This window comes from Poecile atricapillus, chromosome 27, assembly GCF_030490865.1.
Source record: "Poecile atricapillus isolate bPoeAtr1 chromosome 27, bPoeAtr1.hap1, whole genome shotgun sequence".
In the NCBI taxonomy this organism is placed as follows: Eukaryota; Metazoa; Chordata; class Aves; order Passeriformes; family Paridae; genus Poecile; species Poecile atricapillus.
The window spans coordinates 3,959,143-3,986,002 of NC_081275.1; the positions used below are offsets into that span (position 1 = coordinate 3,959,143).

The 26,860-nt window shown below is 50.8% G+C and overlaps 3 protein-coding genes and 1 gene segment (V, D, J or C); 1 reads left to right on the forward strand and 3 right to left on the reverse strand.

The window, feature by feature from the left end:
• Positions 1 to 26,860, reverse strand: part of LOC131588716 (M1-specific T cell receptor alpha chain-like) — a 221,624-nt gene that overhangs the window by 89,357 nt on the left and 105,407 nt on the right. The window lies entirely within an intron of this gene.
• Positions 1 to 26,860, forward strand: part of LOC131588814 (feather keratin Cos2-2-like) — a 155,797-nt gene that overhangs the window by 27,740 nt on the left and 101,197 nt on the right. The gene's annotated exons all lie outside the window — the stretch shown is intronic.
• On the reverse strand, positions 2,507 to 12,830 carry LOC131588815 (Ig heavy chain Mem5-like). The gene is made up of 8 exons (XM_058857810.1): positions 12,683 to 12,830; positions 12,076 to 12,388; positions 11,435 to 11,444; positions 6,697 to 6,751; positions 4,384 to 4,659; positions 3,673 to 3,750; positions 3,222 to 3,338; positions 2,507 to 3,139 (listed from the first exon to the last, which is right to left on the reverse strand). Exons 1-7 carry the CDS (start codon positions 12,738 to 12,740, stop codon positions 3,223 to 3,225), a joined length of 906 nt encoding a protein of 301 aa, XP_058713793.1. The 5' UTR covers positions 12,741 to 12,830; the 3' UTR covers positions 2,507 to 3,139; position 3,222.
• LOC131588813 (Ig heavy chain V region C3-like) lies at positions 18,068 to 19,633 on the reverse strand. The segment is given in 3 exon segments: positions 18,068 to 18,456; positions 19,002 to 19,191; positions 19,486 to 19,633. Coding segments are annotated over 3 exon segments (372 nt in total).

The window sequence follows — 26,860 nt, forward strand, 5'->3', positions numbered from 1 at the left end:
TGTGGATGATCTTGTCCCTGAAACTACAGGAAAAACAAAATCTCTCCAACAGCATTTTTTAGTGTTAGAGAATCAAGGCATTACTTTCTTTTGGCCAGGATGTTGTTCTGGCCAGGATGTGCTACAGAAATAATTTCGTCCACTCATTGATCAGGTTGTGCAGAGAAAATCCTTCCATCACACAAGGTTTTCACTGGATTTTTCTTGTACTTATACAGTCAAAACCCAGAGAAATTCATTGGTTCAGTGGTTATTGGTCCCAGGTTCCACAGTTTGTAGGGTTTGGTTTCCTATTGATCCCTTCACCCTTGATGTTATTTCAGTTCTCACTCTTCATTCATTTATTGATCTTTTCCCAGACCTGGTGTCTCTGACCATGCCAGGGGTGATGTTTGGAGTTGATGTTCGTTTATGGTTGTTATCTTTTGTGTGTCTTCTGTGCTGCTCCCAGTCTGCTGAGATGTTAAGCTCAGGCCTGGAGTGCTGAAACACTCCTTTGAAAAGAAACTTCACTTCCTTTCTCCCTGGGCAAAATGTGAACAAAACCCCTGACTAAAGTTATATAAAGCAATTTTAAACTTCTTATAATGTCCAGCAGTATGAGAAAGGTGTCATGGAAATACAGAACAAGTGAGGTCAGAAGGGACCTCTGCAGGTGATTGGGTCTCCCTGCTCCAGCAGGATTGTCTGGAGCTGTTTGCCAAGGACCATCTCCAGGTGGCTTTTGAATATCTCCAGGGACAGTGGCTCAACCCCTAGAGATTTTCAAAGGCTATCAGAGCACAATCAAATAGGGACACAAAATAATCTGTAGGACAATAGAGATAGTACTGATAAAATACATTGTACCAAAGAGTTCTGCTTAAAATCATCCTGCATTATTTTGGTATCATGGGATCCCTTACAGGACAATATTGTTTATTCAGATTTCAGGATAATTGTACATGCAAAGATGCATCATTTAACAGAGGGTCTTTATAATGTGGAGAACAGTTTCTCTACCAAACTGTCCTCATCTTATGTCAGCTGGGAGAGCTGCAGATTCTGTCCCCTTATGTGGAATTAACCACACTAACACAATCTTACTGTTGGACTGAACAAAAGCTCCCAGTTGTGGGGTTTCTTCTGGAAACAATCCAATTCTCCTGTTTTCTTAAGCTGCAGGTTCTGCATTGCCAATGCAAAGTGAAAAGCTGCTGCTTAGTGGGGGCAACCTGGGACCCTGTCATGAAATGAGGGCTTTAGGTCAATGAAATTCTCTCTGTCAGAGGAGTCAGCAAGAGCAGGATTCATACAAATTTGCCAAAGGGTGGCACAGTCCAACAGCAACACTCACCCTGCAGCTTTATTACATGGATGCATCAGAAACAGGAACATTGAACTGGAATTAATTTGGAAAGATTGGTGCAGAGATGGAGGGCAAGAAAGGGGTAGAGCTGTAAAAGGATGTCCCTCCCAGGGAGTCAAGAGCTACAGAAATGACTCCCCTGCTTTCTAAACTCCTTCACAGAGGAGGTGTGCATGGATCCAATCCTAGTCTCAGACTTTACCAAGACTTTATAACTAAGGGATTATAACAGCAATTAATCACTGACCTTTCCTTCCTGTCAATCTGATTCCAGCGGTTTAGGCTAAGGGAGTATTCTGAAAATAGAAATCTGCCTGAGAGATTGGGAAAAGGTGTGGAGTGCTTGACAAAAAGGTTCTGGGTGTCATTGAAAGATCAGGATAAAAAAAACACTGGTGAATGGCTCCCCACAATTTATATTATGGTGGTGGAATGCACTAAATGAGCATTTTACTGGATTTGGATTTGCCATGGAAATTCCACATTTTCCACATTGTACAGCCACTTTTGCAAGGGCTGAGGGTCTTCTCTGGGTGTCTGCAGGGCCTGAGGGTCTGACCTGACCCAGCTTAATGCAGCTCACCTTGCTATGTCCTCTGCAGAGGCTCTGTTGAAGCCAGCAGGATCTCAGGCAGGGGGAGGAAAGGCTTTTTTGCCCTTCAGGATGTGGTTAAGTTGTTTTTTCAAAAGCAGGGGAGGGTTGGTGCTGCCTGGTGGAACTGAGTCAGCAATGGTGACCACAGCATCCTGCCTGGTGCTTGTGAGAGGGCCATGAGCTGGGGAAGGTGTGTGCTGGGCTCTGGAAGGTAAGAACCAAGTTGCTATGGAAACTATCACTGCATCAAACCACCCGATGTTATTGCCTGGTGGCCCCTTCCCCCTATCAGAAAGTGCAAAACAACAGCAGGGTTTCTTCTCTGCTGATGTGAGCATTGTCCTCCCTCATGCCTTCAGCAAGGACTCTCCTCACTGAGGCTCTTGAATGTGCCAGAGACACTTCCCTGCAGAGTCTGGAAAAGACAAAATCAGCCAACAGGAAATCTACATTATCAAAGCTGTTTTTCTAATCCCAGTGGGCTTCAGGTGAGTTGAATTTCAGCTGTCCCCATCCTGCTTTGGAAGAAAAAGCACAGAAACCCCACAGCATTTTGGCCTGGCACAACTTTATTTTCATCACTACTACAGGAACCTGAAGTGCACATGAGATACATTTGGCAGAAGAAATAGAGGCTTCATAAAGAAATGAACATTTTCTACTTGAATTAAATCACTTGAGATCCTACACAGTTCTTCTCATCTGCAATACACACTTGATGTTATTAAATCTGTCTAAAACCCAGAGCCAGAAATGGCAGCTCCAGGGCTTGAATTCTCTCAGCAGTAATACTCCAGTTCTAGAGGCAGTAACACAACATGCCTGGCAAAGGGGCTTTTGAAAGGCCACAGGTCTAGAGTCAGCACTGGAGTTTTCAAAACTATTGATGCAGGTTGGACACTTGTGTACAAATGCCAGAAGAGTGGGGAGATCTGCTAAGCAGGAGGATGAGGATAAATTCACCCTCCTCTGTTCTCAGAGGAGAGGAAACAGCAAAAGCACTTAAAACTCTTCAGTGTAAATCAGCTGGCCAGGCAGGAGTGAAGAGGATTCAATGTCTTGAGGGGAAGGTGCTGCCTCGTGTCCTGGCTGGTCTCTGTCAGCTGCTCTGCCCCTGCTTGTTCAACCCCCTTGTGCTGCTGGTTCACGTTCTTTCCTGCTCTTCTTCGGGTTCCTCTTGCCTTCATTTTCCATGACTGGAAGAGCAGAGGGAGGTTTAAAGTACATTTAATGAAACTGGGCCTATGAACCATTGTTTGATGGCTGTGTGCTCCTTACCTCAGAAAAGAAACAACTTGATACTCATGAGGGCATTGAAAGCGATGCTCTTTGCCAGCAGGACTCGCAAACCCAACACAGCCATGGACAGCATGTTCACTCTCTGCCCTTCAGGATCTGCTCAGTGACCAGAAAAGAGGAGAGAGATCATGGTCTAGCCTTTGATGTTGTGATCGTGGCAGAAATTGGAAAAACCCCAGGTGACAGAGAAAGGAAGAGCAGCAAAGGAACAGACGATAAAGAACTTGGCAAGAACAGGGGAGCCCAGGCTCAGTGTCCATTGCTTTTTGCTTCCTGGGGCTTGTGTGTAACTGCAGGAGCAACCTTGGAACAGCAGCTTGTGTCTGCTGAACATGTTGTGTTGTGACTCCTCTGCCCTGGAGAAAAGACATTTCCATGCCTTTATCCCCCACAGAGTGATGTAACTGCACAACGTGTTTGGGTAACTCACCTTGTGCAGAGGTGTCTGTGCTGTTGCAGACCCTCTTACTGGCCTCTGTTACTGCTTCTTCATCCTCCTCTTCTGTAGCTTGATAAGGAAAAGGCATTTTAATCTATATCCATGTTTTATAAAGCATTAAAAATTTGTTCCTGTGGCATTTGCAGTAGGAACCAGGGGAAAGAGGAGACTGGTCCTCAGCTGGTCAGGATTCATTCCAACATTAATTTCAGGTGAAAATTCCTCCATGCAATTGCAGGAAACAGTAGAATTCCTGCATTGTTTTGGTATTATTTTCTGAATGACCTTCAAGCCTAAAAAAACAATACCTCAAAATATTTCGTTTATTTATTTAGTTAAAAATTCTCACAACACACCCCATGTTTTAATTTTTTCTTGATATTGGAAAGGCTGTTCCAGCTTCTACTACACGGTAAATATTAGGTACAGGGTGAAATATTTTGTCATAAGGAAATTCACATTTTAAAAAAATAGAGTGTGTCTTCCTTATTCTCCAAAAAAATTGCATCTCCACATAATTAAATAGTTGAAGGAATTTTTTCCAGATGCTTTGAAACATCTTTCAGCTCTCCCTGCTGAGATACCAAATGGCTTTCTCATTTCTGCTGCCTGCCCAGGGCAATGCTGTCACAAAGGAGGACACAAAACCCCCATGGGTCACTGTCTCCAGAAATAAGTGACAGTTGTGCCACCAAACTGTACCTGGCTGTGATGTTATTGTGCTGTTGGCAAATTTGGCTGTGCAGGTCACCTCTGTGTCTTGTGTCACGTTGACCACCTTAATTGCATTGTACAGCCCCTCTGATGTCAAAATAGATGTGCTCTGTTCATATATGACCTCTGTAGCAGGCATCTCCAAGCTGATGTTCTTTGTAAGGAAGTTCCTTGCCAAACAAGCTGCTTTCCCAGTGCTGCCACCTTCTTTCAGTTTCCTTGATTTCATCACAATGACTTGAGGGAGAGAAGTTTTTGGAGTGTCTGTAAAGAAAAGCGTGCTTTGGACAGGACTGATTTTACTGCAAGCTTACCCAAGTGCTGCCTGACTGAAAACTCTTAAGTACTATGGCTGTGACTAATTTGTATTCATTTACTCATACTCATTTACTGTCTTTTATGTCATTATTCCTTGCCATTAGAGGTGCAAGTAAAGAAACAAGATTGCTTAAACTCTCACCCATCTCTCTTACAAGAAAACTATTGCTCTCAATAGTATATAGTAGCAAACAAATCATTGTGATACCATGATTTGTTTTTTAAACAAAAGACATTTGCCTGTAGGTCAGGTCGTATGTGGAATATTAAGCGTGATATCAAAAAGCAATGTCAGCACTTAACTCAGATTAACAATTTGAATTAGAGTAAAAACATGGAACTGAAAGGAATCATTCAGCAGCCTTCCTTGTCAGAAAGGGCTCAGCTCATGAGAGGCTGTCGGACACATCCACAAAGATTTTACATGTCTAGCTTGAAAGGAGCATCCTGAGGGGTCCCCTGAGATAAAGAAGGTGCATTAGGCTTTCCATTTTGGTGTGGTGATTGCCTGGCAGTCAGGTCAAGAGATCCCTCAGGTCTAACATTTTGTTCAGCCTAGGGTACTGATGGAAATTAGATCAAGGGGCTCTGATTTTACATCGTTTCCCCATCAGCCCCATGCCACTGCTGAGGAGCTGCGGTGAAAGCCAAATCGTGCTCTGCCAGAATTTCATGGGTCATGTCCTGACCAAACAGGCAGAACTACACACTTAAAATGCATATCAGTATTTCCCAAAGGAATTCAGAACCAAAAGGGAAACGTTTCTCACATCCTGGAAATTTTGGCTTCAACTTAGTATTTCAGCAAATTCAAAAGGGACTTGGATACTTCAGGCTCAGTATCTTTTACTGTCCAACAGAATCCCAGAGTCTCTGTGCAGCTCTGAAAATATCCTGTCTTTAGCTAGGAAAAGAAAACCATCAAACAGCATTTAAAGAAGAGGTCTTTCTTCAGAATGATATCCTTGCATTCCTTTGTCCCTTTGGAATGGGAAGTGCACCGAGATTGTTCCCAAATAAATATTTATTCCCATGAAACATATCCTACAGACATGGACAGATATTAGGCAGCACCCAAGGCAGTGCCATGCCCTTCTGGAAGGAGAGCTGGAGGTTTTAGGGATGTAAAATAACATGCAACATTCTTGCAGAATTTTGAAGACATGCTGAACATTGAAAGCACAGCAACAATTTGTGAGGGATGCCTCTGAACCTTTAGGATAACACAGATCGACTTCAAAAACCCCACTGCCACCCCAACATTCTCATTCCCATAAAAAAACATATTGACATGTGCCTCTTTTGTACATCATGGAATTCCAGATAAAGATAGGAATAACTAAGGCTTCTTATAATCCCTACTCCCCACACTGGTCTTTCCAGATCCCACACAACCTGGGAGCCAATTGTCTTTCATTCCAGCAGCTCTTGCATATGAGGCACTTGTGAGAATTTAAGCCCAAGGCCATTTAACCTCCTTCCTCCTCCTGTGTCCCCAGGCCAGTGCAGTTACTTACCTGGGGACACTGTCAGTGTGGTGCTGGCATCCAAGCAGAACTTCTCAAACCAGGCAGTTACAGATGTGTCTCAGAACTCCTCAGCAGTGTGAGCTCTTCCCTGAGCTCAGCATTCCTGCCCCAAGCCAGTCAGTGGAAGTCCACTGGAGAATTGGGCACTTGACAGTAAATTTGAGTCAGATGCTGCCCAAGCTGGGAAGAAGTTATCACGTGCTAAGCAGAGCCCTGCTGGTGTTTGGGGATCATGGAATAATGGTGCTATGCAGAGTCAGCCCAGTTGTTCCTGGGAAACCTTCCTGAGCAGATGCAAGCTGAGGATTTGGCTTGAAAGCCTGGCTGGAGAGCAAGTGCACTCAAGGGATTATTGCAGCTGAAAATTCTTTCATTGAATCTAAATCTTTAAATTCCATTTTCACCCCCACCTCAATTTTAAATGAAATTTGAGAAATAAAGGAATGCCACTTACTTGGTACAACTGTGAGTGTCGTCCCTGGTCCAAATAGAAGCTTATCTATCCCACACTGCTAAGACTTATTCCAATAACCCACTCTTTCCACATGGTATTCAAAAGTTTTGTAAAAACGGGCAATGAAAAGCCATTAGTCCTAATTATCCATGGGTGCAAGTTTATGAGGAGATCCAGAGGTACATTTAGTTCCAAAACTGGAAAAGGAAAGAAAGTTAATGGAATAGTTCAGTGATTTCAAATAGCTTGATTGAGTATAGAATTTTAAACTTCTCCTTTTCTTCCACCTTTTAGAACCCCCATGAGCTCTTTTATGCATCCAGGGTAAAAGGCAATATAGAAAGAATGTTCTATCTTTTTCTTCTTTATCATTACAGTCACCCATCTCCTTTTTCTCCCAAAATATCTCACCTTTTTTCCCTCTTTCTCTTTTTGTACAGGTCCCTCTGCTGTTTATATCATTGTGATACCCCATTCACCCAAACACAGTGATATATTTCATAGCAAAAACTGTCTCTGTTCCACTACACAGAATTTTGGATTATACAGGCAGTCACATGACTTCCTCCGTGGTTTAAGACCCAACGTATTAAGAAACACCATATGGCTTTCAAGGAAGGACCTAAAATAATATCAGAAATGTTGATATGTAAGTGAGAAATTTGGGATTACATGGCAGCCCTGAAAAGTCAGAGAGTTAAGCTGCATAGAAAGCAGGAAAAATAATCAGTTCTTCCCATGTTATTTCAAAGCATTTCTTGCAGTGCAGTCTATTTCCCCTCCTTCTCTTCTTTTGGGTACTAGCGGTAGTGTGATGGAAGTCCTGGAATGTAGCAGGCTGGCTCTGGGGGTGTTGGGAGGAATGGATTAAGAGCAGAAGAGTCAGAAGGATCATAAATTGCTCACATGATCTTCCAGCTCAGAATTACCCTTGACAACCCAGGGTTAAATGCATCCAGGAATTCTCTAGGATGGACCCAGTTTAGATGCCAGTGTCTCCTTTGCCTCTGCCTGGCTGTTGCTCAGGCATTCCCCCAAGTAAGCAAGGTCATGGAAATAAATGTAATCTTTGTGAGTTTGTGGCTCCTCCATCTGCCGCCTGTTCTGTGGTGGTGGCTGTCCTAGTTTGAAAGATAGATGTCTGCCAAGGATTGCAGGAACCTCCCTTGGAATGGAGAATGTGACCCCCTTTCCTCTGAATTCTTATAGCTTTGAAATTAAGGGGCTTTCAGGCAAAGAGATGGGAAAAGCAGTAACAGTTCTTTACTGGTCTGTATAACAACTCAAACAAACAACACCCGGGCAGCAGCACCAAACAGAACCAGACACCAGGGCCAGCCTTGTCTCGGCCGCAGGCGCTTTCCCCTTGGCTGCAGTTCCGGGCACGGCCGGCAGGGGCGCTGGTGGCTCCCGGCCGGGCAGGGCGGGTGCGGTGATTCCCCCGTGTATCTTGTCGGAACCGATCGTCTTTTTGTTTACAACTGTTACCCCTTGTCCCATCAAAGCAGCCTCTAGTAAAAAGCCTTTCCCCATCATTTTTAAAGCTTTCTTTGTTTAAAGGAAGCATTTTTCAATTTCACCCTTTGTGTGATCCTGTGAAAGACTCACTCACAGATGCATTTCCATCCCTGCAGGAGATATTTCCCTCAGGCAGAGGAGAAAACTTCCTTTGCAGTGTCTGTAAGTTCCTTGCCACAGGAGGATGCTTAGAGCAGAATTACCAAGAGAAGTTCCTTTTTTATAATTTAGCTAAAGACATAGCCTTGGCAAGAAGGGGAAGAAGAAGCATTCTCATTTGACCCATCTATTGGCTGCTTCCTACAGCTTGACAAGTCTTTTGCTGGCCACGGCTTGTTGATGTAGGCTGCAATTCTGGGCAGAGCAGATGGGAGGAAATTCAGCTGGGAAATGATGAGTAGAAGCTTGCTCTTCCTCCCTTGCAGAAACCAAAGGCCAGTGCTGGAGGACTGCAAGGGATTCATGTGACAAATTTCCCTGCCAGCAATTTCTTGTCTGTACTGGGCACACAGATCTCCCACTCTCTCCTTATATGCCAGCTGCTTTCCTCCTTGTCTTCATGGCCCTTCATTGCATTTGTTCCCCTCTGTCCATGGCCCTCCCAGGCTTGGGAGCCCAGCAGGGGACACAGTAGTCCCCAGCCTCAGCAGTGCTGAGCTGAAGAGGATTCCTCCCCAGTGAGCAAGGAGTCAGGTCAACATGGCAGGAGGCTGCATGGACAAACGAGGCTGGGTGTCGTGGTTTAACATAGCTTGGTTTTTAGTTAAAGAGAAAATCCATCAGTTATGGAAGTGATTCTCTGTCCAGACTGAAAAGAACGGGTAAGGAGACCAGTCTTTTTTAATGCCTTTATTGAGGTCAGCTTTAGGTGGAGGGCCAGAGGGGTTGCACACACCACTGCTGCTCCCAATGGACAACACAGATGAGGAGGTGTTCAGCTTTGCCACACACAAGAGCTGGGGCTTCTCCTCCTGAGAGTCCCTGGGAAGACACTGGCTCATGGAAAACCAAGGGTAGTCATGCAGAGGGAGTGTTGTGCAGTTATGGAGATGAGGCATAACCTTTGTCACAGAGCCCTTCTCTAGTCCATAATGAAAGGCTTTGTCCAGAAAGTCAGTGCTGAAAGCAGAACTGAATGAAGAACGCACAACATCCACTATCTCCTCACCCATCAGGACCATTTGTCTCACTGTTGAAGGCTCTAAAAGTGGCTAAGCACAATTTCCACTTCCCAAAGCTATGCTGACTGTACCAGAGGAAAGTACAAGGTACAAGGGAGGCCAGGCAAAGCACAGAGGAAAAATGAGGCCAGACTGGAAAGGAGGCCAGCCAACGTGCTCAAAACCTGCATTTCCACAAACAGCCTCTGCAGATCCCAGAACAGATCCTCCTGCACCATAAATGGTACCAGCCCTTCTGCCACCCCTGCTTCAGTGGCTTTTTAGTCTCTACTAGAAGGCTTTTTTCCCTTCCAATGCCACTTTTAGTGCCACCAAGCCCAAGAGGGTTGTTTCCTGCACCTGCTGTTTCCTGACAAGAGCCATGGAGAGCAGCTGCAAGAAAGAAATGCTGAGAGATCCGTTTTCCCCATCTGTCAGTTCTTGATCTATTCTGCTACAGAGCTGCTCCAGGGTGATTCTGCCCCACAGTAATACATTGCTGCATCCCCTTGCTTTGCTGCCAGGATCTGCAGTACGAATATGTTCTTGGATCTGTCAATTGATTCCTTAAAGCGATCTTGGAAATCCTCTCCATAGAAATCACCCTCATGGCAAATAAATTTGAGAGAGCCTTGTGGGCCCTGATGGTACCAGTACATGTAGTAGCTGTTCATATCATCTCCCTTCATGGAGCACTGGAATGTGACTGCATCTCCCTCTTGCACCATCAGTTCCCTGGGATGCTGCTCCAAGGCCATCTGGCCAGTGACAGCTGCAGAGAGCAAGAAGGAGCCACAGTCACTCCAAGACTCAGCAAAGGTCGGGGCAATGCTGGTGGGGCTTTGGAATGGCACTGGACCAGTGGGAGGATAAAATGCTCCTCTTTGCAGCCAGCTGACACAGACGGGCAGAGCTGACAGCAGCTATCAAAGCTCACAAGGAAGGAGACACCACATTTCCCTCCCTCCTTTTCAGTGTCAGATACGAAGCTTTTTTCTGATTTTCCCCAAAGTAGCAGGAAGGATTTGCACCATGGGGGAATAAATCCCTTTGTCCTTGCCAGCACAGGATGGCGAGGAACCCACTCTCCTGCCGCTGCAAGTGCTCTAGATGAGCACAGGAAGGACAAAGGCCTGTCACAGGCAATGGGGCTGGGTCCCTGTGCTGCCATCCCCCAGCTGGGCTGTGCCACAGGGGCCGCAGTGCCCCAGGAGCAGTGTCCAGTGCCAGGCCAAAGCGCTGGGCCCCAAGAGCTGAGTGCAGCAGGGAGGTGCCCTGCGTGTGCCCAGGCTGCAGAGGAAGCAGCTTGGATGGAGGTGACGAGCTCCTGGCCAGAAGAGGAGCAGGGCTGCTCTCACCGTGCTCCACAGGCACGGCTGGGCAGCTCGAGCCGGGGACCAGAGGCGGCTGCAAGCGCTCAGCACAGCTCCCCAGAGCCGTGCAGAGCCCAGGGCCACGCTCAGCCCCTGGGGCATCAGCCCTTCCCTTCACTTACCGACAATGGGCAAGAAGCCCACGCACAGGGCACTCCACATGGCCAGGCCCGCTCCGTCTGGCCTCTCTCCACCTTCTCTCTGCCTGCACAACAGCTCTGCCCAGCCCTGCCCTGCCTGGGCCTCTGTCCCTGCACTCAGGCCCAGTCCCTGCTGGTCCCTCCCTCAGTCTGTGACACCAGAGACGGGGAGAGGTGGGGCAGGAGGAGCAGAACTTGAAGCTGTTGGTGCCTTCCTGAGTGTCCCTCATTCTGCATGGTGGTAAAAAACATACTGTTTGTTTGGAGGAAACGTTGTGGTGGGCAAAATGTGACGTGTCTCTGAGGGGCCAGCCCTGGCCTTTCTCTCAAGAAGTCTTGCACGCTGCTGATGGCACTTGGGAGCTGACCAAGGAGGCTGTCAGCTTGCCCTTCCCCTGGTCCCCTGGCCTGGCTCTGCTGAGCTGCTGCTCCCACATGGGACACCCCAGGATCTCAGCTTGGCTTGGCCAGGGCACCCCTAAGCCAAAGTGCTCCTCACCCTGCTCTGCACTCTGGCCCAGCAGCCAACTCACTCCCCAGTGATGACACTTCTCCAGCTGCCTCCTCCTGTCACTGCCCTCCCAGACCCCTGCCCAAGCAGCAAAGGCAACCCAGGAATCTGCAGGCACCTTGTGGAATCTCCATGATTGGAGATATTCACAAACTGTTTGGCCATGATACTGGGGAAGTGGAGCCTGTGGAGAATCGGGGTGGGAGAGGGTCGATTCTGAAGGACAGCAGTGCTTGTGAAGGAACCACGGTGGTGCCATTTGAGTGCAGACTGAGGGAGGAAGGGAAAAAGAAGCAGTAGAGATAAAGGCCAGTGATTAACTTTTAAGAAATGATCCCACACCTGATTTCCCGTTGTCCCTATTTTTAGAGAGAATAGGCAGAGAATTCAGGAATGCAGCTTTGAGGATGGGCCTGGGAGCAAACAGGGATAAAGTGATAGCAAGGCATTTTATAATTGCTCACAGTTCTACTGTTAATCAAATTTGCAATAAATCAGAATCCCTGCAGTGTGCGGTAAAGGCCAGGAATGCCTGTGGGGCACAGTGATGGCACCTGACTTCTTGGAAACAGCCTTGAGACCAATTGGCTCCCTGCCCCTGGCAACTTTCACCTTCCCTGCAACCTCTGCCAGACCCTGGAAGGTTTGTGTTAAAGCTCATCTGCATTCGCTGTCGCCGTGGGACAGCACAGAAGTAGCGGGCAGAGTCCTGAACTTGCAGGGACCGCAAAGAGACATGAGCTTCGGACCGGGAATTGTCCCGGGAAATCTTGGCCCGACCGTTCACTGCTGCCCCGTACTTCTCTGTAGTGCCCGAGGGGGAGCTGATAAAGGACAACCACTCCAGGCTGCCTCCGGGTACTTGACGGTACCACCAAATTCCAGAATTCCTAAATGTGAAGCCGGATCCTCGGCAGGAGAGGGTGACGGAGTCCCCGGGCGCTCGCAGCCCTCCGCCGGCCTCCTGCAGCCTCGGCTGTGCCCAGAGCCCTGCGGAGGGAGAGCGCAGCAATCGGGCAGGGAGCGAGCACGGCCCGAGGGCGCTGTCCCGGTGTCCCGGTGCCCCCGGGCCGGCACAGCCACAGCCGCCAGCCCCGGCCCACAGCCCCTGTGTGTGGCTGTGGCCCGGCCTTTGGCCGTGTTCCCTGCCCTGCCGCTGCTCCTGTCCTTTGGCCGCTCTCTGCCCTCGTCCCTGGCGCTGCTCGTGCTCCTGCTCCCGCCTGTCCCTGTGGCTGTCCCTCGTTGCCCGGCCCGGGCTCGCTGCCCTCCCCGCCCGGCTCTCACCTGGCGGCCACAAGGCCAAGGCCAAGGGCAGCAGCCACGGCCCCAGCGCGGCCGCCATCGCTGCGGGCCCCGGCTCCGCGGCAGCCGCACAGGAGCCGAGCGGAGCCGCGCTCGGGCCGCTCCCGCCCGGCCCCGCCTCGCCGGGGCAGCGCCGGCGCCTCTGCCCGCCCCGACACCCCCGCCCCGGGCCCCGGGCCCGGCCCCGCCGGGCGGGAGCAGCGCCGGCCGCGGCCGGGCCGCGTTCGCAGAGCAGCGCTGCGCGCTTGGAGAGCGCTTCTGCCAAAGCGAGCCGAGAGCTCCGTGGCCAACGCGCCCACAAATTCGCCCTCGTAGCACAGAAGCTCACTGGGAACCGGGGCTGCCTTTGGCAAAACGCTGCCAGCAGCTGAGGGAGCTGAAGGCTCCTCTCTCCTCCGCACAGCTGAGGCCACCCTTGAGCACTGGGGGCACATCTTGACTCGTCCTAGAAGAGGGAGTTGGATTTACTGGAGAGAGGGCACTGAAAGGCTGTGAAGATGATAACGGCACTGGAGGACCCGTTGCATGAGGAAGGGCTGAGAGCTGGGAGTGTTTTCCGTGGAGAAGAGGAAACCTGGGGCTAGGGAGGGGGGAGATGCTCCCTCATCAATGTACAGAAATACAGAGAGGTTTAAGCCACAGAAAAGATTGGGTTGGAAGAGAAATTTAAAGGCCATCTAGTCCAGCCCTCCTGCTATGATTAGATATGTGCAAGTTGATCAGGCTGCTCAAGCCCTGCCCTATCTCTTTTCAGGTTTGGAGCAGATACAATTTCTCAGGACCATCTTTACCATCACCCTAATTTTCAACAATTTCTTCCTTCAATCTTTTTTGCATCTACCTTCTTTTTGTGTTAAACTCATACCCTTTGTCCAATCACTCCAGGCTGTGTAAGAAAGTCTGTCTCCATGTTGCTCTTTGTATATGTGAGGCATCGTCAAAACTCACCCCTTGTTGATCCTGTGAAAGGCTGTCAGGCACACTCATGTCTCTGCAGCTGATATAGGCCAGGGAGAAAACTGACTTTGCCTCCTCAGTCAGTGGTTTGCCACCTGAGCAGAGACACAAGGACCCTGAGCAGAGAATCACAAAGGGAATTTATTGTTTTATACTTTGCCTAAGGTGTGCCCTCACCTAGTCCATGGCAGATCCTGCTGCAGAGAAAAGCAGGTCAGATGTGTGCTGATCAGCAACTGCTGCTCACACAATCCCTGAGTGCTTGTCTTGTGCTGGATCCGTACACCCTGCTCCTGTGCAGGTGGTGCAGACGAGTGGTCAGTGGTGCAGGAAAGTACATCCTTCAAAACCCAGGCTCCATGCAGGGAGTGGAATTTCTCCAGAAATATGGCTGATTCCACTTCTGGACAGAATTCAGTGTCAGGTTTCATTGAAGGATAAATCATCTAGTCTTTTGATATGGAGCATTCTGAGGTGGGAAGAGCTGCCTGGAGGTGGGTGATCAGGACAAACCAGCCCAGGACGGAGCTCTGAATCTCAGGCACTATTTCTTCTTTTAAGCAGGAGAGTATTGCACTTCAGCTCTTGCCTTTCACAGCTTTTTTCACTGAGGACTTCCAGAAAGAAACTGTGCTACAGGAGTGTGGAGGATGACCCTGTGTCCTCCTCAGGCTTCAAGTTTCAAAGCTGGGAAGAACAGGGAAACCTGCAAATGATACAAAAGAAATTTAGGGTGGGAAAATGAAAGACACACGGAAGAATGAGGAGAGCTGTTCAGCATGGCCTTGTTTTCTGTTGTTTTCTGTGTTTGTGGTGTGTGTTCTTATGTCAGAACTTAGGCTGTGTTGTTGTTCTGTGAGGCTGCAGACACAGGTCCAGGCCCCCAAGCTCTCTCATAAAGGCTCTGCCTGGCCATCAGACTTGATGCTGTTCTTTCTGGAGAGGCAGAACGGGCATAAGGAAAGGGGAGCAGAAGAGGAGCCAGCTTTGCTGCTCCTGTGTGCCAATGGGAATATAGGAATTAATTCTTGATATTGTTTGGTTTCTGTGTGCTGATTTTGTCTTGATTATTCAACTCTCTTCATGTCCAAATGTTGAGATGAAAAATGAGGGATGGGATCACCATGCAATTTGAGATGATTTGTTGCTCAAGTAAGCCTGATAAGATATCAGTCTCAAAGGCGTGAGATTTCAAGCAAATCAGCCATAGCTCAAGGTAGTCATGGATTTCCTCTTCACACAGCAATATATAACATTTTGGTCCAATAGACAGCTGACACAAAACCTTTTTCTACTTATTAACCTCTCACCTTTGCTTAATTTTGCTGCACTGTGTTTTTCTCTTAGCCAATACACTGATAGGTCACGTACTCATACACACACCTCTATTACAGCTTCTAGATCCCTGCCTACTCTCTAAGTCACATTATTGCAGCTCAAACCTCACACTATTTTACCTAATAGAATTTCTTACTTACTCAGGACATATTCTTACTTATAACTATAGGAACCTAAGTTTATAATTTTTCTACTTAATGTTTTTGTACCTTTATCATTCCATTTATCCAAGCTCTTTCCAAGGCTACAGATTGAACCCTTCAGCATGTGAAGAATTTTCTATTTTTCCATTTGCCACATCAAAACACACTTTTCCTCACTCCACCCTTTTGTTTCTCTCCCCCACCACAGTGAGGATGACTGAATGAACAGCTTTTTTCTTTGTAGTCTCCTTTAACCTTGGTCACCTCCTAATCCTCATCTTATAGCAGAGAATGAGTCAATAATTCAGTGAGTGCATTGGCGTTTGACCAGCACTTAGACCCACTACACTGGGGAAAATGTGGGCCCACTGCTGAATGGGATGGGGACCAGGTGACACATGATATGGGAAAGGGCTGAGGTCCTGAATCCTTTATTCACCTCAGGCTTCAGCAGCCAGATCAGCCTTTGGGAATTCAATTTCCCAGAGGTCAAGGGGAGAGGTTGGAACAAGAAACATGTGCCCCTGCACAACCATTATCACAGAGCCCTTCTCTAGTCCATAATGAAAGGCTTTGTCCAGAAAGTCAGTGCTGAAAGCAGAACTGAATGAAGAACACACAACATCCACTATCTCCTCACCCATCAGGACCATTTGACTCACTTTTGAAGGCTCTAAATGTGGAGAAGCACAATTCCCACTTCCCAAAGCTATACTGACTGTACCGGAGGAAAGTATGTCACTCTATTAGGAACGGCGAGAAGAACGACACAGACTCTCTTGGGAGTTGATCAGGAGGATTTCTCTCCGTTTATTGCTTCAGGTCTTTTTTATAGACCAATCCATGAAACGTACAGAAAAGAAACTCTTATTGGCTAGTAAACTAACACATCACCATCACTGGTCAGTGGGGTACACCACCCCTCGACTTTCTCTTGCAAGAAAACAAGGAATAGACAAACAGCACCTGCAAGGCTGTTTTCTGTCTCTGAGGATTGTTTTAATTCCTCCTTGTGAATTCCCAGGCCACTTTCCCAGGCAAGACTGAGAAAGCTATGTGGCCTTTCCACATAGGCAATTTCCACAGGCACCGTGCTCTCTATTTCAGAGTTAGCATCCATAAAAGTACAAGGTACAAGGGAGGCCAGGCAAAGCACAGAGGAAAAATGAGGCCAGACTGGAAAGGAGACCAGCCAACGTGCTCAAAACCTGCATTTCCACAAACAGCCTCTGCAGATCCCAGAACAGATCCTCCTGCACCATAAATGGCACCAGCCCTTCTGCCACCGCTCCCTCCAGTGGTTTTTTTAGTCTCTACTGGAAGGCTTTTTTCCCTTCCAATGCCACTTTTAGTGCCACCAAGCCCAAGAGGGTTGTTTCCTGCACCTGCTGTTTCCCGACGAGCCATGGAGAGCAGCTGCAAGAAAGAAATACTGAGAGATCCGTTTTCCCCATCTGTCAGTTTTTGATCTATTCTGCTACAGAGCTGCTCCAGGGTGATTCTGCCCCACAGAAATACATTGCTGCATCCCCTTGCTTTGCTGCCAGGATCTGCAGTGTCAATATGTTATTGGAACTGTCAAATAATCCCTTAAAGTGATCTTGGAAGTCTTCTCCATAGAAATCACCCTCATGGCAAATAAATTTGAGAGACCCTTGTGGGCCCTGACGGTACCAGTACATGTAGTAGCTGTTCATATCCTCTCCCTTCATGGAGCACTGGAATGTGACTGCATCTCCCTCTTGCACAGTCAGTTTCCTGGGGTGCTGCTCCAAGGCCATCTGGCCAGTGACAGCTGCAGAGAGCAAGAACAAGCCACAGTCACTCCAAGATTCAGCAAAGGCCAGGGCAATGCTGGTGGGGCTTTGGAATGGCACTGGACCAGTGGGAGGATAAAATGCTCCTCTTTGCAGCCAGCTGACACAGATGGGTAGAGCTGACAGCAGTTATCAAAGCTCACAAGGAAGGAGACACCACATTTCCCTCTCTCCTTTTCAGTGTCAGACAGGAAGTTTTTTTCTGATTTTCCCCAAAGTAGCAGGAAGGATTTGCACCATGGGGGAATAAATCCCTTTGTCCTTGCCAGCACAGGATGGCGAGGAACCCACTCTCCTGCCCCTGCAAGTGCTCTAGATGAGCAGAGGAAGGACAAAGGCTGGTCACGGGCAATGGGGCTGGGTCCCTGTGCTGCCATCCCCCAGCTGGGCTGTGCCACAGGGGCTGCAGTGCCCCAGGAGCAGTGTCCAGTGCCAGGCCAAAGCGCTGGGCCCCAAGAGCTGAGTGCAGCAGGGAGGTGCCCTGCGTGTGCCCAGGCTGCAGAGGAGGCAGCTTGGATGGAGGTGACGAGCTCCTGGCCAGAAGAGGAGCAGGGCTGCTCTCACCGTGCTCCACAGGCACGGCTGGGCAGCTCGAGCCGGGGACCAGAGGCGGCTGCAAGCGCTCAGCACAGCTCCCCAGAGCCGTGCAGAGCCCAGGGCCACGCTCAGCCCCTGGGGCATCAGCCCTTCCCTTCACTTACCGACAATGGGCAAGAAGCCCACGCACAGGGCACTCCACATGGCCAGGCCCGCTCCGTCTGGCCTCTCTCCACCTTCTCTCTGCCTGCACAACAGCTCTGCCCAGCCCTGCCCTGCCTGGGCCTCTGTCCCTGCACTCAGGCCCAGTCCCTGCTGGTCCCTCCCTCAGTCTGTGACACCAGAGACGGGGAGAGGTGGGGCAGGAGGAGCAGAACTTGAAGCTGTTGGTGCTTTCCTGGATGTCTCTCATTCTGCATGGTGCAAGAACATACTGTTTGTTTGGAGGAAACGTTGTGGTGAGCAAAATGTGACGTGTCTCTGAGGGGCCAGCCCTGGCCTTTCTCTCAAGAAGTCTTGCACGCTGCTGCTGATGGCACTTGGGAGCTGACCAAGGAGGCTGTCAGCTTGCCCTTCCCCTGGTCCCCTGGCCTGGCTCTGCTGAGCTGCTGCTCCCACATGGGACACCCCAGGATCTCAGCTTGGCTTGGCCAGGGCACCCCTAAGCCAAAGTGCTCCTCACCCTGCTCTGCACTCTGGCCCAGCAGCCAACTCAGTCCCCAGTGATGACACTTCTCCAGCTGCCTCCTCCTGTCACTGCCCTCCCAGACCCCTGCCCAAGCAGCAAAGGCAACCCAGGAATCTGCAGGCACCTTGTGGAGTCTCCATGCTTGGAGATATTCACAAACTGTTTGGCCATGATACTGGGGAAGTGGAGCCTGTGGAGAATCGGGGTGGGAGAGGGATGATTCTGATGGACAGCAGTGCTTGTGAAGGAACCACGGTGGTGCCATTTGAGTGCAGACTGAGGGAGGGAGGGAAAAAGAAGGAGCAGAGATAAAGGCCAGTGATTAATTGTTAAGAAATGATCCCACACCTGATTTCCCGTTGTCCCTCTGCTTTTTAGAGAGAATAGGCAGAGAATTCAGGAATGCAGCTTTGAGGATGGGCCTGGGAGCAAACAGGGATAAAGTGATAGCAAGGCATTTTATAATTGCTCACAGTTCTACTGTTAATCAAATTGGCAATAAATCAGAATCCCTGCAGTGTGCGGTAAAGGCCAGGAATGCCTGTGGGGCACAGTGATGGCACCTGACTTCTTGGAAACAGCCTTGAGACCCATTGGCTCCCTGCTCCTGGCAACTTTCACCTTCCCTGCAACCTCTGCCAGACCCTGGAAGGTTTGTGTTAAAGCTCATCTGCATTCGCTGTCGCCGTGGGACAGCACAGAAGTAGCGGGCAGAGTCCTGAACTTGCAGGGACCGCAAAGAGAGATGAACTTCGGACCGGGAACTGTCCCGAGAAACGTCCTGGGAAATCTTGGCCCGACCGTTCACTGCTGTCCCGTACTTCTCTGTAGTGCCCGCGGGGGAGCTGATAAAGGCCACCCACTCCAGGCTGCCTCCGGGTGCCTGACGGTACCACCACATTTCATACTTCCTAAAGATAAAGCCGGATCCGCGGCAGGAGAGGGTGACGGAGTCCCCGGGCGCTCGCAGCCCTCCGCCGGCCTCCTGCAGCCTCGGCTGTGCCCAGAGCCCTGCGGAGGGAGAGCGCAGCAATCGGGCAGGGAGCGAGCACGGCCCGAGGGCGCTGTCCCGGTGTCCCGGTGCCCCCGGGCCGGCACAGCCACAGCCGCCAGCCCCGGCCCACAGCCCCTGTGTGTGGCTGTGGCCCGGCCTTTGGCCGTGTTCCCTGCCCTGCCGCTGCTCCTGTCCTTTGGCCGCTCTCTGCCCTCGTCCCTGGCGCTGCTCGTGCTCCTGCTCCCGCCTGTCCCTGTGGCTGTCCCTCGTTGCCCGGCCCGGGCTCGCTGCCCTCCCCGCCCGGCTCTCACCTGGCGGCCACAAGGCCAAGGCCAAGGGCAGCAGCCACGGCCCCAGCGCGGCCGCCATCGCTGCGGGCCCCGGCTCCGCGGCAGCCGCACAGGAGCCGAGCGGAGCCGCGCTCGGGCCGCTCCCGCCCGGCCCCGCCTCGCCGGGGCAGCGCCGGCGCCTCTGCCCGCCCCGACACCCCCGCCCCGGGCCCCGGGCCCGGCCCCGCCGGGCGGGAGCAGCGCCGGCCGCGGCCGGGCCGCGTTCGCAGAGCAGCGCTGCGCGCTTGGAGAGCGCTTCTGCCAAAGCGAGCCGAGAGCTCCGTGGCCAACGCGCCCACAAATTCGCCCTCGTAGCACAGAAGCTCACTGGGAACCGGGGCTGCCTTTGGCAAAACGCTGCCAGCAGCTGAGGGAGCTGAAGGCTCCTCTCTCCTCCGCACAGCTGAGGCCACCCTTGAGCACTGGGGGCACATCTTGACTCGTCCTAGAAGAGGGAGGTGGATTTACTGGAGAGAGGGCACTGAAAGGCTGTGAAGATGATAACGGCACTGGAGGACCCGTTGCATGAGGAAGGGCTGAGAGCTGGGAGTGTTTTCTGTGGAGGAAACCTGGGGCTGGGGAGGGGGGAGATGCTCCCTCCTCAATGTACAGAAATACAGAGAGGTTTAAGCCACAGAAAAGTTTGGGTTGGAAGAGAAATTTAAAGGCCATCTAGTCCAGCCCTCCTGCTATGATTACAGATATGTGCAAGTCCATCAGGCTGCTCAAGCCCTGCCCTATCTCTTTTCAGGTTTGGAGCAGATACAATTTCTCAGGACCATCTTTACCATCACCCTGATTTTCAACAATTTCTTCCTTCAATCTTTTTTGCATCTACCTTCTTTTTGTGTTAAACTCATACCCTTTGTCCAATCACTCCAGGCTGTGTAAGTAAGTCTGTCTCCATGTTGCTCTTTGTATATGTGAGGCATCTTCAAAACTCACCCCTTGTGTGATCCTGTGAAAGGCTCTCAGGCACACTCATGTCTCTGCAGCTGATATGGGCCAGGGAGAAAACTGACTTTGCCTCCTCAGTCAGTGGTTTGCCACCTGAGCAGAGACACAAGGACCCTGAGCAGAGAATCACAAAGGGAATTTATTGTTTTATACTTTGCCTAAGGTGTGCCCTCACCTAGTCCATGGCAGATCCTGCTGCAGAGAAAAGCAGGTCAGATGTGTGCTGATCAGCAACTGCTGCTCACACAATCCCTGAGAGCTTGTCTTGTGCTAGATCCGTACACCCTGCTCCTGTGCAGGTGGTGCAGACGAGTGGTCAGTGGTGCAGGAAAGTACATCCTTCAAAACCCAGGCTCCATGCATGGAGTGGAATTTCTCCAGAATTCTGGCTGATTCCACTTCTGGACAGAATTCAGTGTCAGGTTTCATTGAAGGATAAATCATCTAGTCTTTTGATATGGAGCATTCTGAGGTGGGAAGAGCTGCCTGGAGGTGGGTGATCAGGACAAACCAGCCCAGGACAGAGCTCTGAATCTCAGGCACTATTTCTTCTTTTAAGCAGGGGAGTATTGCACTTCAGCTCTTGCTTTTCACAGCTTTTTTCACTGAGGACTTCCAGAAAGAAACTGTGCTACAGGAGTGTGGAGGACGACCCTGTGTCCTCCTCAGGCTTCAAGTTTCAAAGCTGGAAAGAACAGGGAAACCTACAAATGATACAAAAGAAATTTAGGGTGGGAAAATGAAAGACACACGGAAGAATGAGGAGAGCTGTTCAGCATGGCCTTGTTTTCTGTTGTTTTCTGTCTTTGTGGTGTGTGTTCTTATGTCAGAATTTAGGCTGTGTTGTTGTTCTGTGAGGCTGCAGACACAGGTCCAGGCCCCCAAGCTCTCTCATAAAGGCTCTGCCTGGCCATCAGACTTGATGCTGTTCTTCCTGGAGAGGCAGAACGGGCATAAGGAAAGGGGAGCAGAAGAGGAGCCAGCTTTGCTGCTCCTGTGTGCCAATGGGAAGATAGTAATTAATTCTTGATATTCTTTGGTTTCTGTGTGTTGATTTTGCCTTGATTATTCAACTCTCTTCATGTCAAAATGTTGAGATGAAAAATGAGGGATGGGATCACCATGCAATTTGAGATGATTTGTTGCTCAAGTGAGCCTGATAAGATATCAGTCTCAAAGGCGTGAGATTTCAAGCAAATCAGCCATAGCTCAAGGTAGTCATGGATTTCCTCTTCACACAGCAATATATAACATTTTGATCCAATAGACAGCTGACACAAAACCTTTTTCTACTTATTAACCTCTCACCTTTGCTTAATTTTGCTGCACTGTGTTTTTCTCTTAGCCAATACACTGATAGGTCACATACTCATACACACACATCTATTACAGCTTCTAGATCCCTGCCTACTCTATAAGTCACATTATTGCAGCTCAAACCTCACACTATTTTACCTAATAGAATTTCTTACTTACTCAGGACATATTCTTACTTATAACTATAGGAACCCAAGTTTATAATTTTTCTACTTAATGTTTTTGTACCTTTATCATTCCATTTATCCAGGCTCTTTCCAAGGCTACAGATTGAACCCTTCAGCATGTGAAGAATTTTCTATTTTTCCATTTGCCACATCAAAACACACTTTTCCTCACTCCACCCTTTTGTTTCTCTCCCCCACCACAGTGAGGATGACTGAATGAGCAGCTTTTTTCTTTGTAGTCTCCTTTAACCTTGGTCACCTCCTAATCCTCATCTTATAGCAGAGAATGAGTCAATAATTCAGTGAGTGCATTGCCGTTTGACCAGCACTTAGACCCACTACACTGGGGAAAATGTGGGCCCACTGCTGAATGGGATGGGGACCAGGTGACACATGATATGGGAAAGGGCTGAGGTCCTGAATCCTTTATTCACCTCAGGCTTCAGCAGCCAGATCAGCCTTTGGGAATTCAATTTCCCAGAGGTCAAGGGGAGAGGTTGGAACAAGAAACATGTGCCCCTGCACAATCATTATCACAGAGCCCTTCTCTAGTCCATAATGAAAGGCTTTGTCCAGAAAGTCAGTGCTGAAAGCAGAACTGAATGAAGAACACACAACATCCACTATCTCCTCACCCATCAGGACCATTTGACTCACTTTTGAAGGCTCTAAATGTGGAGAAGCACAATTCCCACTTCCCAAAGCTATACTGACTGTACCGGAGGAAAGTATGTCACTCTATTAGGAACGGCGAGAAGAACGACACAGACTCTCTTGGGAGTTGATCAGGAGGATTTCTCTCCATTTATTGCTTCAGGTCTTTTTTATAGACCAATACATGAAAAGTACAGAAAAGAAACTCTTATTGGCTAGTAAACTAACACATCACCATCACTGGTCAGTGGGGTACACCACCCCTCGACTTTCTCTTGCAAGAAAACAAGGAATAGACAAACAGCACCTGCAAGGCTGTTTTCTGTCTCTGAGGATTGTTTTAATTCCTCCTTGTGAATTCCCAGGCCACTTTCCCAGGCAAGACTGAGAAAGCTATGTGGCCTTTCCACATAGGCAATTTCCACAGGCACCGTGCTCTCTATTTCAGAGTTAGCATCCATAAAAGTACAAGGTACAAGGGAGGCCAGGAAAAGCACAGAGGAAAAATGAGGCCAGACTGGAAAGGAGGCCAGCCAACATGCTCAAAACCTGCATTTCCACAAACAGCCTCTGCAGATCCCAGAACAGATCCTCCTGCACCACAAATGGTACCAGCCCCTCTGCCACCCCTGCCTCAGTGGCTTTTTAGTCTTAACTAGAAGGCTTTTTTCCCTTCCAATGCCACTTTTAGTGCCACCAAGCCCAAGAGGGTTGTTTCCTGCACCTGCTGTTTCCTGACAAGAGCCATGGAGAGCAGCTGCAAGAAAGAAATGCTGAGAGATCCGTTTTCCCCATCTGTCAGTTCTTGATCTATTCTGCTACAGAGCTGCTCCAGGGTGATTCTGCCCCACAGAAATACACTGCTGCATCCCCTTGCTTTGCTGCCAGGATCTGCAGTACGAATATGTTCTTGGATCTGTCAATTGATTCCTTAAAGCGATCTTGGAAATCCTCTCCATAGAAATCACCCTCATGGCAAATAAATTTGAGAGAGCCTTGTGGGCCCTGATGGTACCAGTACATGTAGTAGCTGTTCATATCATCTCCCTTCATGGAGCACTGGAATGTGACTGCATCTCCCTCTTGCACAGTCAGTTTCCTGGGGTGCTGCTCCAAGGCCATCTGGCCAGTGACAGCTGCAGAGAGCAAGAACAAGCCACAGTCACTCCAAGATTCAGCAAAGGTCGGGGCAATGCTGGTGGGGCTTTGCAATGGCACTGGACCAGTGGGAGGATAAAATGCTCCTCTTTGCAGCCAGCTGACACAGATGGGTAGAGCTGACAGCAGCTATCAAGGCTCACAAGGAAGGAGACACCACATTTCCCTCCCTCCTTTTCAGTGTCAGACAGGAAGTTTTTTTCTGATTTTCCCCAAAGTAGCAGGAAGGATTTGCACCATGGGGGAATAAATCCCTTTGTCCTTGCCAGCACAGGATGGCGAGGAACCCACTCTCCTGCCCCTGCAAGTGCTCTAGATGAGCAGAGGAAGGACAAAGGCTGGTCACGGGCAATGGGGCTGGGTCCCTGTGCTGCCATCCCCCAGCTGGGCTGTGCCACAGGGGCCGCAGTGCCCCAGGAGCAGTGTCCAGTGCCAGGCCAAAGCGCTGGGCCCCAAGAGCTGAGTGCAGCAGGGAGGTGCCCTGCGTGTGCCCAGGCTGCAGAGGAGGCAGCTTGGATGGAGGTGACGAGCTCCTGGCCAGAAGAGGAGCAGGGCTGCTCTCACCGTGCTCCACAGGCACGGCTGGGCAGCTCGAGCCGGGGACCAGAGGCGGCTGCAAGCGCTCAGCACAGCTCCCCAGAGCCGTGCAGAGCCCAGGGCCACGCTCAGCCCCTGGGGCATCAGCCCTTCCCTTCACTTACCGACAATGGGCAAGAAGCCCACGCACAGGGCACTCCACATGGCCAGGCCCGCTCCGTCTGGCCTCTCTCCACCTTCTCTCTGCCTGCACAACAGCTCTGCCCAGCCCTGCCCTGCCTGGGCCTCTGTCCCTGCACTCAGGCCCAGTCCCTGCTGGTCCCTCCCTCAGTCTGTGACAACAGAGACGGGGAGAGGTGGGGCAGGAGGAGCAGAACTTGAAGCTGTTGGTGCTTTCCTGGATGTCTCTCATTCTGCATGGTGGTAAAAAACATACTGTTTGTTTGGAGGAAACGTTGTGGTGGGCAAAATGTGACGTGTCTCTGAGGGGCCAGCCCTGGCCTTTCTCTCAAGAAGTCTTGCACGCTGCTGATGGCACTTGGGAGCAGACCAAGGAGGCTGTCAGCTTGCCCTTCCCCTGGTCCCCTGGCCTGGCTCTGCTGAGCTGCTGCTCCCACATGGGACACCCCAGGATCTCAGCTTGGCTTGGCCAGGGCACCCCTAAGCCAAAGTGCTCCTCACCCTGCTCTGCACTCTGGCCCAGCAGCCAACTCAGTCCCCAGTGATGACACTTCTCCAGCTGCCTCCTCCTGTCACTGCCCTCCCAGACCCCTGCCCAAGCAGCAAAGGCAACCCAGGAATCTGCAGGCACCTTGTGGAATCTCCATGATTGGAGATATTCACAAACTGTTTGGCCATGATACTGGGGAAGTGGAGCCTGTGGAGAATCGGGGTGGGAGAGGGTCGATTCTGAAGGACAGCAGTGCTTGTGAAGGAACCACGGTGGTGCCATTTGAGTGCAGACTGAGGGAGGAAGGGAAAAAGAAGCAGTAGAGATAAAGGCCAGTGATTAACTTTTAAGAAATGATCCCACACCTGATTTCCCGTTGTCCCTATTTTTAGAGAGAATAGGCAGAGAATTCAGGAATGCAGCTTTGAGGATGGGCCTGGGAGCAAACAGGGATAAAGTGATAGCAAGGCATTTTATAATTGCTCACAGTTCTACTGTTAATCAAATTTGCAATAAATCAGAATCCCTGCAGTGTGCGGTAAAGGCCAGGAATGCCTGTGGGGCACAGTGATGGCACCTGACTTCTTGGAAACAGCCTTGAGACCAATTGGCTCCCTGCCCCTGGCAACTTTCACTTTCCCTGCAACCTCTGCCAGACCCTGGAAGGTTTGTGTTAAAGCTCATCTGCATTCGCTGTCGCCGTGGGACAGCACAGAAGTAGCGGGCAGAGTCCTGAACTTGCAGGGACCGCAAAGAGACATGAGCTTCGGACCGGGAATTGTCCCGGGAAATCTTGGCCCGACCGTTCACTGCTGCCCCGTACTTCTCTGTAGTGCCCGAGGGGGAGCTGATAAAGGACAACCACTCCAGGCTGCCTCCGGGTGCCTGACGGTACCACCAAATTCCAGAATTCCTAAATGTGAAGCCGGATCCTCGGCAGGAGAGGGTGACGGAGTCCCCGGGCGCTCGCAGCCCTCCGCCGGCCTCCTGCAGCCTCGGCTGTGCCCAGAGCCCTGCGGAGGGAGAGCGCAGCAATCGGGCAGGGAGCGAGCACGGCCCGAGGGCGCTGTCCCGGTGTCCCGGTGCCCCCGGGCCGGCACAGCCACAGCCGCCAGCCCCGGCCCACAGCCCCTGTGTGTGGCTGTGGCCCGGCCTTTGGCCGTGTTCCCTGCCCTGCCGCTGCTCCTGTCCTTTGGCCGCTCTCTGCCCTCGTCCCTGGCGCTGCTCGTGCTCCTGCTCCCGCCTGTCCCTGTGGCTGTCCCTCGTTGCCCGGCCCGGGCTCGCTGCCCTCCCCGCCCGGCTCTCACCTGGCGGCCACAAGGCCAAGGCCAAGGGCAGCAGCCACGGCCCCAGCGCGGCCGCCATCGCTGCGGGCCCCGGCTCCGCGGCAGCCGCACAGGAGCCGAGCGGAGCCGCGCTCGGGCCGCTCCCGCCCGGCCCCGCCTCGCCGGGGCAGCGCCGGCGCCTCTGCCCGCCCCGACACCCCCGCCCCGGGCCCCGGGCCCGGCCCCGCCGGGCGGGAGCAGCGCCGGCCGCGGCCGGGCCGCGTTCGCAGAGCAGCGCTGCGCGCTTGGAGAGCGCTTCTGCCAAAGCGAGCCGAGAGCTCCGTGGCCAACGCGCCCACAAATTCGCCCTCGTAGCACAGAAGCTCACTGGGAACCGGGGCTGTATTTGGCAAAACGCTGCCAGCAGCTGAGGGAGGTGAAGGCTCCTCCCTCCTCCGCACAGCTGAGGCCACCCTTGAGCACTGGGGGCACATCTTGACTCGTCCTAGAAGAGGGAATTGGATTTACTGGAGAGAGGGCACTGAAAGGCTGTGAAGATGATAACGGCACTGGAGGACCCGTTGCATGAGGAAGGGCTGAGAGCTGGGAGTGTTTTCCGTGGAGGAAACCTG